Source organism: Plectropomus leopardus, chromosome 8 (genome assembly GCF_008729295.1).
Source record: "Plectropomus leopardus isolate mb chromosome 8, YSFRI_Pleo_2.0, whole genome shotgun sequence".
NCBI lineage: Eukaryota > Metazoa > Chordata > Actinopteri > Perciformes > Serranidae > Plectropomus > Plectropomus leopardus.
The window spans coordinates 29,141,986-29,156,867 of NC_056470.1; the positions used below are offsets into that span (position 1 = coordinate 29,141,986).

The 14,882-nt window shown below is 38.7% G+C and overlaps 1 protein-coding gene across 2 annotated transcripts; it reads right to left on the reverse strand.

Annotated features, from left to right (window-relative positions):
• Nucleotides 1-309: 309 nt before the first annotated feature.
• Nucleotides 310-14,629, reverse strand: LOC121946624 (ras-related protein Rap-1A). 2 transcript variants are annotated; one of them, XM_042491275.1, is made up of 9 exons: nt 14,565-14,629; nt 12,246-12,402; nt 9,037-9,124; nt 8,472-8,540; nt 8,311-8,367; nt 8,073-8,213; nt 5,108-5,251; nt 3,692-3,810; nt 310-1,036 (listed from the first exon to the last, which is right to left on the reverse strand). In XM_042491275.1, exons 3-8 carry the CDS (start codon nt 9,091-9,093, stop codon nt 3,721-3,723), a joined length of 558 nt encoding a protein of 185 aa, XP_042347209.1. In that variant the 5' UTR covers nt 9,094-9,124; nt 12,246-12,402; nt 14,565-14,629; the 3' UTR covers nt 310-1,036; nt 3,692-3,720. The 2 variants fall into 2 exon arrangements, with proteins under 2 accessions (XP_042347209.1, XP_042347210.1); XM_042491276.1 differs by having other exon boundaries at nt 12,242-12,402.
• Nucleotides 14,630-14,882: the final 253 nt, after the last annotated feature.

The following is a 14,882-nucleotide window of genomic DNA, read 5'->3' on the forward strand; positions in this document are numbered from 1 at the left end:
TTTATAGCAACAAATGTGTACATTTTTTTCTAGATTTTTCAGTGATTCTTAAATGCGGAAAAAACATTTTTCCTTAAATGTTTTTGGCAATTAAATAAAAATAAACTGGAGATTTTTGTGATTTTTTTTTTTAAGAAAGAAATTTAGGGTATATTTAGTTTTCCAAAACATTACCAGGGCTGGAAACTGCCTTTTGCAAATCACAAACTTTCTCAAGTTTTTCTTGAGTGTACAAACCCTGTAATTAACAAACAATAATAAAAACATTTACCAACACTTACATACATTGAGGAAAAAACAAGACAAAAATAATGAAAATGTACTAAAATTTAATCATTCATAAAAGCTGGAAAATCATCTGTGACAGCAATATTAGAGTTGGTTTAGTACAATATATTTTCAGCCTCAAGACACAAATCAGAACGCACCATTTTCCCCCATCAGTCTATAAAATACTAATTTCCTTAGCTTTATTATGCAAAAATGGAAGTAGAATATATTATGGGAAATATGGAAGGCTTTCAGCTCTCAATAAAAAACAAAGTCACTTAGGAAAGATGTTATCTCATCAATACACATCCTTGTAAGTAGGAGCGAGTAACTTATGGACAATGATGCATCTTCGTTGACACTGTTAGTGCAGAAATGTATGAGAAGGCCAACATTTCACATGGTTTCTTTTGCAAACGTATTGTCACAATATGCCAAAGATTGATGTTACTTTTAATAAAACATTTTAGTTCCCATATATGGATTTAAACCCAAGGTCTCTTCTTTTACACTGATATTTCCAAAAGAAAGACACCTTGAAGAAGAAGAAAAAAAACAACAAAAAACAGAGTTGTCATCAGGCTGACAATACAAAAAAGGTGGATTTCTTTGCCATTAAAGAGCAGAGAAGAGCATCTTGAGAATATGTGCCGTCTCCTGCCATTTTGCGAGTGGTGATTTATCTGTCGGCCTTTTTCAAAATGCTCGGGAGAGGACTTGGAATGCTGGCACGATCCACTGGGAAACAGTTAATCATTACATGTTTCTGCAAGCAAGAAAAAAATAGTGTCAGTACATATTAAACATAATGAAGGACACAAAGGAGCCTCAGTTTCACAGAAACGTAGACTCAAACTCAGCTGGGTCGATCACATTGTTCTCGCTGTTTTAACACTTGGTTGGGGATGCCGGATGCAACAACAAACACAAGTGTGGGGAACATTAAAAAACTGCTGCGGGCTGAATTCAGACACAGAGGCCGTAATCTGCTTTAACTGGGCAGGTTTGGGGACTTTGCAGAGGGCAGAATAGATCATCAGTGGCTCCAGTAGTTTCTACAAGTTCACTGAACATATCACAGAGAGGAGAGGATGGATGGTCAAGAATGAATAACCCGTGTGGGGACTAAATCCTCAGTATTTGTATTGTGCTAAAATGTTTTAAGTCGGAGCCACAATGTAAAGGCAGTCTGAGTTAGACAAATCAGATTTTTTCCCCAAAGTTGCAGTCTCTTTAGTACATCCCTCGTGTGTGTTTCAGTGCTTGTTGTTCAGCTGCAGTGGAGGAATGGTAAGCCAAAGGGGGATTTTTTAATTGAAAGACTGAAATTGTGGTGTGAAGAGAGAGGAAAATTACAGGAAGTTAGACCTGTTGTAGTACAGGCAGCCGTGCACCCGATTACTGTTCAAGACAGACTTTAAAAATATTGAAATGTGGTTGAGTATTACAGTGTTTGTTGTTGTGCAAACATTTCAAATGAAACTACTCTGCCTTGAAACACTCTGAAAAAATAACTTTAAGCCATATTGATATAGGACTAGTATTACCAAGGGAGCTCGTGTGATTTAGAAATGACACCCCCCCGACATCTGTTTTCCAAACAACACATCCACATGGGATAAGTGAAGACGGGATCCCCCAGATATGATGGGCAGAAACACAGCACAACACCACGAGCTGTAACGCTCAATGCTCTGACAGATTTGAGTTTTTGCATGCTTATTTTAATTATTTTTTCTTTTTCCAAAATTTAATACAAAATTTACTACAACGTTTGTCCAAGCGGAACGGGGTTCGGTCCGGGCGGGGGCCCTTCTGTGCGGAGTTTGCATGTTCTCCCCGTGTCTGCGTGGGTTCTCTCTGGGGTCTCCGGCTTCCTCCCACGGTTCAAAGACATGCAGCTCAGGTCAATTGGTGACTCTAAATTGCCCTTAGGTGTGACTGTGAGTGTGTATGGTTGTTTGTCTATATGTGTCGGCCCTGCAATGGTCTGGCGAACTGTCCCGGGTGACCCCGCCTTCCGCCCAATGACAGCTGGGATTGGCTCCAGCCCCCCCGCGACCCTTACGAGGACAAGCGGTTACAGAAAATGATTGACTGTTTGTCCAAGAATTGTGGTTAAATATATAGTAGCATAGTGTATATATGTGCTCCAGTAAAGAGGTAGGCTTTATGTGGGTTTATGGGTACTCGAGTAAGTTAGGTTAATCTACATTTTGCCAACAGTTCGGCACAAGTATAAAGCAGGAAGACCGTACGTGGTTCAGCGGTAGGTTTAAAGACTTGTAACATTAGAAATGTGGACTAGACTCAATTTGAAAAAAATGAATTATTGATTAATAAGAATGGATAAAAGGTTTGAAGATATTTAAATGTAGGATTTAGGAAGATATTTTAAGACTTTTAAGGACCTGTATGCACCCTTCAAAATGCTGTCAAAATATTCCTGAATGCCAAGGCAGCCTACAAAATTCTCAACCTGGAAAAAGGCTAAAATGATGCACGAAAAAAACAAAAACAAAAAACTAAATAGGACCCCAAATCACAGAGATACAGCTTTGCACAGGACTATATTATCACATTACCTGTGTGTTTGGCAAAATAATTTAGGTAATCTGTGGTGTATTTTTCAGTTGACAAATTCTGGATATGGTCTCTAGGGGATACTAGTCCTGTGCGAACAACGCTTTTAACAGCAACAAATGCAGATTTTTCCCGTGATGAAATTTTTTAAAATCTAAAAACCAGAAGTTGAGTTTCAAGTGAGAGGGCTGTAAACAAATGATTTACATTCATAAATCCAGTGAGAAATTACAGGCTTTTGGGAAACAGTGGCTGCTATTAGCAGAGTCTAGCACATGAGAAAAATAAATTATTTGAAGATAATGGGCCAGAACCTGCAGTGACGCTGGTATACTGAAGTACAACGCTCCAACAGCAGGTGGAGCCACAACATTCATCAAAAACTTACACCTTGAGACATTTACATAAAACATTATTAGTCATCTTTGATTAAAGTAAAAGGTGAAGCCCTGATATGAATTTTCACACATTTAGGTTTCAGTTACGTGGCTGACACAAGACATTAGATCAAGGTTTTTATGACAAAACAGCCCTCCTTTCATCATTTCAAATAAAAAAAGATGGAGGTGTAACTGATGGCACCACGAGGCAAAAGGGTACCACAGAGGATTAACTCTTTAACCCACAGAAACACTTTATCCGTCATCATCGTTTCAGAAGACACCAGCGATTCTTTGAACCTCATTTATCGAGTTTATCCTGCAACACAATACAAGCTTGCCTGCAGTCAAAATTTATGAAATGAATTCCTTATTTATTACTGCTAAATAAGCAACCCAGAGCTCTGTGAGGAGCCCTGCTCATGTCTGGAATAAATTTAGATTGGACACCCACTCACCTGGCCTGGAGCTGCTGTGGGAGGGCATTTTAGAGCAGCGTGCAACTCGACTTCTTTTTTGTCTTCTTCTTTTCCATCGGTGTTTTCCTGTTGATCTGTCTCACCAGATCATAGAAAATCTACAACAAAAGAAAGTTCAATGATGCTTCAGCGATCACAAAAAAACAGTGTCTTAAAAGTCAATAATGCCATTTTGCCATTTTTTCCTAAAACAGAAGTAGAGGACCTGATAGGGAATACAGACGGTTTGTAGCTCTAAATAAGCAACGAAATCACTTTGATTTATTTTCTTATCAACACATATCTTGTAAAAATAAATATTTTGTCTTTTATTGACATTTTTTAAGCAGAAATGTATGTATAGTATAGTCAGAAGGACATAACAATGCAACAATTTCTTGATTAATGGATCAATTGATCACCAGAAAATTAATCTGCAACTATTTTTTTTATGTTTTTTTGTTGCATACTCAATATACAGCATGTCTACATTGTGCAGTGGGATGCTTTGTCATCCTGCTTAATATAATAAATATCCAAAATACAATTTACAAAACAAAGATAAAATAGAGTGCAAATATGAGACACTAAATGTGGTGCAGATATTAAAAAGAGATGCAGGAGGATGGGTGAAGGTTCATGTCAAATTATAGAGAATGTGAAGGTAGGTCACGCTGTGTGGGATGGGGGCACCATTTTTTTGGTATGCACTCTGTTAACATACGTATGCACGCAGACCAAAGACTCGATAGTTTACGGTGCCTGGGTATATCAGTGAAGGCCGTGTATCAGGGTCTGTAGTCCTGCACCACATCATACAGATCTATGCTGTTTATTGTGATTACTGTAGTTTGTCCAAATACTGTTGCACAACCCTCCGCAGCAGGCACAGGTATGGCAGTGAATCCTCTGAAGATGGCGTACCCGTTTGAAACATTTAACAGCACATAACATCAACTTCACATTCTCCATTTATGAATAGTTTTGAGTCCCCAAACTATGCTTTTAGTTAAGGTCGACCAAAGGATTTTTAAAGGTGGTTAAAATAATGCTAGTTTGAAACAGGAAAAAGCAGACAGCCCATTAATCAGCTGATGATTAATTTATGTAAATGCATGCTCAAATGAAGACCTAGACACACTCACACTGTAAAAAGGACCTGCTTTCTCTGGAGCTGTTCCCACTGATCATTTAATACAACCCTCCCCTTTTCAGCTCTGGGCAGTGATTGGCAACCACCGGACCATAGTTGACAATAATCTTGTAAAACGTCGTATCAACACAGTCTGAACTGATAAATCAGTCAACCTCTAGTTTTTATTGTCGTAAATGTAACATTTTTCAGGTATCCCCAGGCTTATATGCTAGTAAACTAACTAGTAGAAGTAGTGTATGTAGCATAGTAGTAGTCCTTACCTCATTAACGTTGATCTTTGATTTAGCTGAAGTCTCTAAAAAGGCACAGTTGCACCACTGACGGGCCAGATTCTGACCCTGCTCCTTGCCAACCACACGCTCGTCATCCAAGTCACATTTGTTTCCCACCAGGATCATTGGAACCTGATTGATCAACAGAAAAAAGGTCACACTGCAACGCAACGTCTAACTTGGTACAGCATTTTCATTTTCACACAGCCAAGTATGAATGATTCAGTTGGTTTATGGTCTTGTGTTCGGTTAGCGCACACGCAAAATGTTGAGTGAGCCTTTAACCAAGAGCACAAGACCAATCAAGCAACCTGCTATGAATAAATAAAGCAGACACTCAGCATGCAGCACATCCTCTCTCAAAATTGAAATGAAGACACTAAAGTGGTAGATAGCATCTAACAACAGCTCTGACATTTCCACCCTGTCAAAGTTCCTGCCCCCCCTTCGCTCTGCCCTCTCTCCCACAGAGTCGAGTCTAATGAGGGAGTGATGAGCCTGAGAGGTGACACCAGGCAGATTACAGAGAAGACACCGATGAAAGGTTATCGCTGAGGAGAAACGCTCCACACTCTGAGGAGGTGCCTTATAGAATTACAGGAGCAGGTGAAAAAAAGTCACTTCAATTTCAATACAGATACATAAGGCATAATCTACTTCCATACTGTTGTTTTCTTTAGGTTCACGCAGGAGTTAGCTTTGCCCTGGTTCTCTCGTCAAAAAGCCTATGAGATTTCTCCATGGGATTTTGGATAACGACAGAAAATAAGCTCTGTGGAAAGACAAATGTTTATAATACTTACAAGGTTTGTTCAGTGAGATAATCTTCAAAAATGAGCATTACCAAGCTAACACTGTGCTCTGAACCAGTGGTTCCAAACTGATGGGTCGCAGTCCAAAACTGGGTCGCAGGGCCATTCTTAATGACTAAACAACATGTCAAGTTTGTAAAAAAAATACTTAATTTTGAAGTATTGAAGTACGGTACATTATCAGCACAGAGCTTTTATTTTGAAGAGCTATTACTGTTTTTTAATTTTGCAAGATGTTTTATTTTTTTTGTTCTAAGCCAACATGTTGTTTATAGCTTATGAAATAAAACTGTATTGTATTGTATTTTATCTTAAGAGTGGACCTTGAAATGATGACTGGGGAAACATCTGGACCCCAAGACTGGGCCAGTTGGGAACCACTGCTATTAAAAAAGTACACTACTGTCGCATGACTTAACGTCACCACCACAACGAGGCTGTAAAGCCGCGTTCAGCTCTACGATTGTCTCTAATCTCATTAAGCCCCTTGTTTGCAACCTTTTTTAAGAAACATAAAAGCTTCAAAATTCAAGAGTGGGGTAATAAATTATGTACTTTATGTGGTAGAACAAAATGTGAAAGTCTCTTCAGCTTGTGTTAACCACAGACTTTAAGTTACACGTCTAAACAAAAAAACCCACAGACTTTGAGACAAGAGAACTGTAAGTGCTGAGATGCCAACTCATTTTCGGGTTTTAGGATTCATTCCTGGGGCACTCTGCAAGTGCTCTTCTTTCTGGACGATGACACAGCGGATGCCGACAAATCGGTGGGCTGAACGGAGATGTTGTGTCAAATAAAATCATGTGGCTAATAAACAGCATTAGTTGTTGGAAGAAGTTGTGTCTGGCAATACTCCTACACACAGGCTTTTTTTTCTCCACTAATCCTGTAACTTTATTTTTATCATTCACAGTTGTTATCTTTTTCAGCTAAGCTGCTTGCTCCACAAACAGAGACTGAGATCTAGTGGTGCGTGCTGTGCACTAAAGCACATCCCCGAAATACAGCGTCTTGGTTATCATACCTTTGACAATTCCACATACTCCAGAACAATGTAATACTTTGATACCTTCTAAGTCCAACTTTGATGTTATATCGTCCGACAACTAATGAAAAAAAAATCCTTAATGGAAATAATCAAAATAATGTTTTAGAAATATGTGGTTTACACAGGATAGCAACTAAGTGCAAAATCTTATGAAAAAAATATATAAATGATATCAACATTTACTGGTCAATATTTGTTCTTTATATTTAACTACATGAATGCAGTGGTATTTTAAGGGGATAATGCTTTGTTGCCATGCTTACAATTACTGTAAAGTCCACTTCAAACCGGAGATTTGCAACAAGACGGGTTTAAACATGCACTTACTTGCACGGACCTGTCTGTAACATTCTAAAAGCCCGCCGATTTACATACACGCAACTCGACAAGACAATGTATCGGCTACATAGTAACAAAATGCCCTACCGTTATGATTTCCAGTTTTTTTTAAGGCTTATGTCAGCACTGAACAAAATTTGCAGCTTCTTAAAAAATGAGTGAAGACTGTGATAGTGAGATACTAGCCACAGTTGCATTTTAATTAGTGACGAAACGGCAAAAACATAACAAAATAAACTGAGCTTCAGATGGACAATATTCATAATAAATATGACAAAATAATTTAAATAACCGGCACGTTTTAATCAGTCAATGAGTAGGCTGTGTGCTTGTAACATGAGCACATGCAGAAAGCAGCAGGAGAGATCCACCGTCTGACACCGACACACCCGAGGACGGAGAGCTGTTGTCAGAGAACGCCGCAGCGAGCAAACACGCCGTCTGTGGCCGCTGTGACTTGGCCAGTTGACTTAGCTACAAGCTCATTGGCTGTTGAAGCAGGTAAGGCGCCTTACATACTAAAACCAGCCACTGACGACTTGCGAACTGAGTTGTGGGAGCTGAAACCCGCTAGTTCACACCGCTGCAACTTCTATATGTAATGTTCTACGATGTTTTTGTCTTGTTGGGAATCTTTTGTCTTAAAAAAATATTTACTCATTCATTGATAAGTTGACTGATCAGTAAATGTGACTGAAAAAAGACACGTGGAAATAAAAATTATAATGTTTTGAAAGAGTGTAACACTCACGTCCTCTGTGTCCTTTACTCGCAGGATCTGTTCCCGGAGGTCCTGTAGGTCATTAAACGTCGACTGCGCTGTGATGGAGTACACCAAAGCAAAACCTTGGCCATTCTTCATGTACAGGTCCCTCATAGCTGTGAACTGTTCCTACAGATCGATAACAGAGAAGAGGAGCCATCAGCAGCCTGTCCACATTTGTCTTGTAAGACTCACACATCTGGTGTCCATGTCTGACTTGACTTACTGTTCCAGCGGTGTCCAGGATTTCAAGCATACATTGCTGCCCGTCGACCTCGACTTGCTGTCGGAGTAAAACAAACATTTGTTAGAAAACAAGTGGCGACATTAAAACAGCCGGACACTCTGAGGTTAAATGAAGTGTTCAAAGTGTGTTTCTGAGCTCACCTTTCTGTAGGAGTCTTCTATTGTGGGGTCGTACTTCTCCACAAAAATGCCTTGCACAAATTGGACTGTCTGGAATTACAAATGAATCAAAGGAAAACATCAGTATTAATCAAAAACTGGAACACTTTTTGCATTACTTCATCCAAATCTATTCATCAAAAATATTTTTTTAAAAAAACACACTTCAAATATTATGATTCATCTTCAACATTCATCTCTGAATGTTGATGAAGCCAATTTAATTTCTTAACAAGGATAATTTATATTCTCGAGGCGGCACAGCCCATGACTCACACGTATTCTTGCCTACTAGTCTCTTTTATTTATTGTGTCCTTTGAAATATTACATCCCAGAATACATTATGTACAGAATAAAGCTTTGTACCACAATGCAGTTTATGTAGCACGAAGAATCTTATAAATATGTATTTGTCTCTCATTTAAAGCACTCTTAAGTGATTATAAATGACATTATAACCATGCCAATAACACGTTACTACATAACTGTGATAAACATATTGACTCAGTTGTTCCAGTTGTTGGTGCTGCAGCAGCCTTTACTCACCAGTGCAGATTTTCCCACGCCTCCTGATCCCAGCACCACTAGCTTGTACTCACGCATGGTGGGCAACTTCACTGGACAGCACAGGGGTCTGAGAGAGGACAGGATGAGACAGAGGGACAAGGATCAAGAATAACTGTAATAACCTGAAATGAATTTATTCCACATCCATAATATTCTACAATAATCTATTACAATATTTCATTTGAATCGAGGTGTTGACAGAAAAATCTCCCTAACAATGCCTTTAAACTGTCCTCAAAGGCAACTCACTGGAAATCTTTTCTATTATTTTTGTTGGTCAATGTTGCTTTTTGTGCGTATTCTTATGCATGTCCCTTTGTATCGCTCTGTGTTCCCTTTCTAAATTCAGACATGTTTGCGGGTCCTTGAACGCAGCGCAGGTGGGACTCTTTGAGTTCATTTTTCAACAGAAGTTTGTGGGGTTTGAGTTGAGGCTGATAATTGATCAGTCAATCCGATCAGGGCTGATCAGTTTATGTTGATGCATGAGAGGAGCAGCTACTGCAGAGGTGAGTTTAATCAAACAGACAGAGCGCGATTAACAGTGAGGTTTCACTTTCACTGTGCCTGCTGTTCTGCCTGTCTGTCTGTCTGTCTGTCTGTGTCTAGATTATGCAAAACAACCATCAGTCCCGCGCCAAAAATAGGCGGTCAGTATGTGGCAGCAGATGTAGTTATCATAGCGGACTGCCACAAATAAATAAGCGTGTGGGAAACCCTGTGCAGTTCTTTATTCATTTTTACCTGTCTTTGTCCAGCTTGTTGTCCTTGTTTATAGCTGCATGTCTATTTCTTTATTGTACTAACACTCTCTGATTACATAAGAACATAATACATAAGTGATTAGTCGATTTACAGAATTTTGACAATCGATTAATCAATTCAATTATTTTTTAAGCAAAAATGTCTAACATCTGCTGTTTCACGTTTCTTAAAAGTGATCATTTTCAAAACACTGTCATTTATGATAGAAAATGAAAAGTCTTTTAGACTGCTGGCTGGACAAAAGAAGCAAAGTGAATTTGTCACTTTGGGCTCTGGAAATTGTGATGAGCTTTTTTCCCCATAATTTTACAGACTAAACGATTAATCAATTAATCATGAAAATATACGGCAGTTTAATGGAAAATAAAAATTACTGTGAGTTGCAGATCTAAAGTACATTGTTTGACATTAATCAAATTCCTTGTTCCTGTACACACACTTGGCCAATAAAGGCTGATTCTGTTTGCAATCAAAGACTTTTTTTGCAAACCAAAACCAGAACCTTCAGCATTGATCATGATGTACAGTAACCACAGTAATGAAGCAATCGAGTAAACTGATGTCAGTGTGAACACCCTGTCAGTACAGTGTCTAACAATGAAAAATCACCGCTGACATCAGCACAGTGAAACGCAGTTCCTCTGCCAAAAAATGAGCTCTCTCTCCCACCCACTACCATGGGACTTCAGCTGTCATGACGACGGGGGGCGTCGCCTTTAAAAATAAAAATAAAATCAAGAAGAGCTGACGGAAATCAGAGACATGCTTCTTACAGTAACTCCAGAGATTCAAACCTCTCAGTAGTAACACTGGCATCAAAGCATAATTAAGCACCTTTTTAGTACAAACTTGTAACATCTGACCCATAATATGAAATGTGGAGCCATGGATGTAAAAAAGTGCAATAGATCCTGAAAATGGCAGCATAAAGAGTCAGTAGGTAAAAAGTCCCAGTGCTGCAAATAACTTAATCTCATTACAATATGAGAAAGAAAGGCCACAGAGAATAACCTCTCATCACCTCCATCACGCTGACACAGTTTAGACGGCATGTGGCCCAGAAAATATTATCAGTCAGGGGAACCGTCACAGGCATGGAAATGTTTAGGATGAAGACACTTTTTTAAAGCAATCTGTTAACATCAAGTAATCAATCAATAAATAAAAAGAGAAAATCTTTGACAACTGCATCAATTTTAACAATAATAAAAATTACAGATGCATTATAAAGCCCTTGAGTCACACAAAAAGATTTTCTTCTGTGGTATCATTTTCCATCATTAGTTGTATTTATTGTTCATGTTTTGTTGTATGTAAACATGGAAAATGTGCAACTGTGAACGCTCAGAAAGCCACAAACCTACAACTGATAATCAAACTTGTCATTGTTATTGTTTCAGAGAAAACATGAGTTGATCTGCCAAATTTGCTGTGTGTTTTGATAGATTTGACTTAATGGGGAGAATTTTCATACTAAGGTGAACTCTAAAATATTAAATTAAATCTGATTTTAAGGTTATGTTCAGAGAAAATGAGCAACACAAAAAATTGCATTTATCTGGGGCAGAAAGTAATCACATAACAATACTGTTCTCAAACAAGTACAGAGGTATATATGCTGTGAAGTTTTTAAGTATTGTTTTTTTGTTGTTTTAAATGCAAATGTAATCGTCATTTGATGTTCAAATGTCAAAGAGGGGGTGGTGCACGCTAAAATCTCATTTACGAACCTCTTTGAATCCAATAATCATACAAAGATCCGTGGGACATTTGTCAAACATTGAGACAAACAATACAAAAACCACTCTGTCACACTCGACTGGCATTTGCAATTCTAACTAGGACGTATGAAGCACCACCAGAAACCCACAGTGTGAGACAGGCACACGAGGCACTCCACAAAGCGCCATTGTAATGACCCTCCTCTACTCAAGTACACCATACAAACAGAAAATGGAGATCAGAGAAAGCGTGCGTGACCACTGCACTGAGATCATTAGCGGGGTGAGGGGGGAGCACCTAAGGGTGATGCCAACATGTACCTTATGCATCTGTTGGCCGCAAATATGTCGGTTTATTACGGTTTATTAATGGAAATTTATGTGGGTGTCACAAAACATGCTTCAAAGCCGTGACATCAGATAAGAAATCCAAGCCTTCCCCGATAAGATATGAGTCCGGGCTCAAACAGTTCAAGTGTAAAACACTTGAGCTGACAACCTTCACCAAACCTACCCATGAATTTTTGATCGCTTTTCTGATGACAGTGCCTCCTTGTTGCTAACCAATGAACGCTCACATTCCTGATCAAGAAATAAAATGTGAAACAAGTGCACAATGCCTTACACAAGAGAGTATTCTGCACAAAAATATGTGCAGTGACACAAGAAGCACATTCATGCTGAGAAAACAGCCTAACCTACTGTGTACACGGCTGCTGCAGATGACAACTCCCTCTACATCTGGGGAGGGGGGCGCCGGCAGATCCTCAGGTGCACTGATGTCAGCGGGCAGGTGCTGAGCGTCAGTTGGGAGCCAGAAAACTAGGCTACACCAAACTGTTTAGACAGGAAGCTGGCCCTGAATTAAAACAAATATTGGAGTGTTTACATTCAGATCATTGCTCTGGATTAAACTGGATTAATGTACTACACAACTTTTAAGTTTTGCTTACATGTTCATACAGGCAGATTAATAAAATGAAAATGAAAATTCAATAAAAATACAAGTTGATCTAATACATTCATAACAAATCTGGTAGATTTTGCTTTTTTGGGGGTTAATTTAAAGCGAATTGGGCTTACGTTCTTTGACACACATCATATAAGATTGACAAAGTCAGCGTCAGAAGGGGGCAAATTAATTTTTACCTCAGCAGAAGAGCACAAACACGCCTATGCTTTAAATAAAAGTTTATCTTGTAAAACTCCGACTCTATAAGTAAAACAAGCAGTGCTATGTTAGCATTTGGAAAATTAAATGAAATATTAACTTAATTTGCAAAAAGTGTAGTTGGCTTAAAACAGAAGGGTGTGGCTATTAGTTTCCCAAAGAGACCGTGAACACCATCTGAAATGACCACACAAAGTTAGCACTCACAATATGTCATCATATCTTACATGTGAATTTAATATCAAGTTTGAGAAGTCATAACCGATATTCAAAAATTTGCTTGATTATGACCCAGAAAACTAGGCTTCACTAAACTGTTAAGGCGGGAAGCTGGCCCCGGATAAAACAAATATTTAAGTTTTTACATTCAGATCACTGGTTTGAATTAAACTGGATTAATTTGCTACGCAACTCAAAAACTTGCTTTTATAATTGAAATTCATATTAAGAAGAAAAAGTAAGAATAACATTTTAACAGGCAAACTTTGCACCAGAGTACACTGTAAAAACAGCCAACAAAATCATCTGCTGCTCAGTGTTGGCTCAGTCACACGATAATGACGCTGCGTTTAACAGGAGGACTTAAAATGTTAATTTAAGTGCTGTAGGTGTCTACTTTATAGAGTCAGGAGGTGAGTTGTCACATGTTACATAACAAACAAACCGTTTTCATTGAGAGACCTGTTGCTGATCATTACACAACAACAAAATACACACGTTTTTCTGATAAAATCATCACTAATCTGGTGGATTTTGTTCTTTTAGGGTTAATTTAAGGCTAACTGGACTAAGTTTGTCAAACTTCTTCGATCTTGTATGAGCCAGAAGGGGGCAAATGTATTTTAACTTAGCATAACTGCACCAACACACTTCAAATAAACTTTTATAAAAGTCTATCTTGTAAAAGCATAACTTTAGAAGTCGAGTAATGTTATGTTGGAGTTTGAAATAATAAACAAATATAAAGTTACTTCGTGACAACTTATCGCGTAGTTGGTTTCGAAAGGAAGGGTGTGGCTATTAGTTTCCCAATGCAACACACTGTGATCGTAAACACCGTTTACAATGAGCACACAAAATCGACAGCGTTAAGGACTCAACACGACTTAAATATGAATTTAACGTCAAGTTTGAGAAGTCGTAATCGATCATGAAAAAGTCGCTCGATTACGACTGGTCAACTGTTAGCATTCAGCTAGCAACATTTGGTAAACGTTAGCTAGCGTTAATGGGTGTTAGCCTGGAAAAAGACATAGCGAGCTGTGTCTCACAAACTCGGCGTGGACTAACGCTGGCTCGGCAGAAGAAACAAGTTGAGTTTACAGTTTATCGGTAGCTTTTGTCTAACAAACATTAAACTCCATTTTAAAGTCGCCTTACGGTTCACAAAACTGTTTGGCTAACGCCGCTAGCTAAGTAAGTTAGCTAGCCAGTTAGCATCAAGCTGAACTCTCATATCTCTTTTTTTACTTTATCTAGCAAATATTTGAGTTTTCGGGCGGTAGCCTGGTTTCCCACTAACACGCGGATAAACTACTACACACATGAAAGCGAGCGAGATACAGTTTGACATAAATCTACTTGAACCACAAACCATGTTTGTGTCGAGATCTCAGTAGTTAGTCATTAGCTGACGTTAGCGGCTCAACCCAGGCAACTAGCCTGTAAGCTAAAGCTATTTTACTCATTAGAAATAATTCGCCACAGTGGAGCCGGAAGTCGTTTTAGTGTCACATCGGAGACACTAAACTGTTTACGGATTTATCGTTGAAGAAATAAAGTCACATGATGGGTAATTAGCTGTAAAATTGCTAATTTAACAGACGGGTGAAGCTTGTCAGGACACTTACCGTGTTCCGCTATGTGTGTGCGCTAAATCACACAGAGTGAATGTACGGAAGGCTCTGAGCGGCGGCCGCTGATTGGTTCAGAATCAGCCAATCACAGCGATCCAGGTTAAAGCACAGTTTAAACCTCCTCACCTCAAACACTCAGTTTATTCTCCTCTTTAAGTGACTTCACGGCAACATTTAACACTGTAGAGTAGTTTCTGCTCTTCAGGAAGATTAGAGCTTCTTATATACTGTCCAATATACTTGGCGGTCAAAAATTACAATGTTTAACAGCATAGAAAACCCCCTAAATGATCTTTTTTTTACCCTAACATA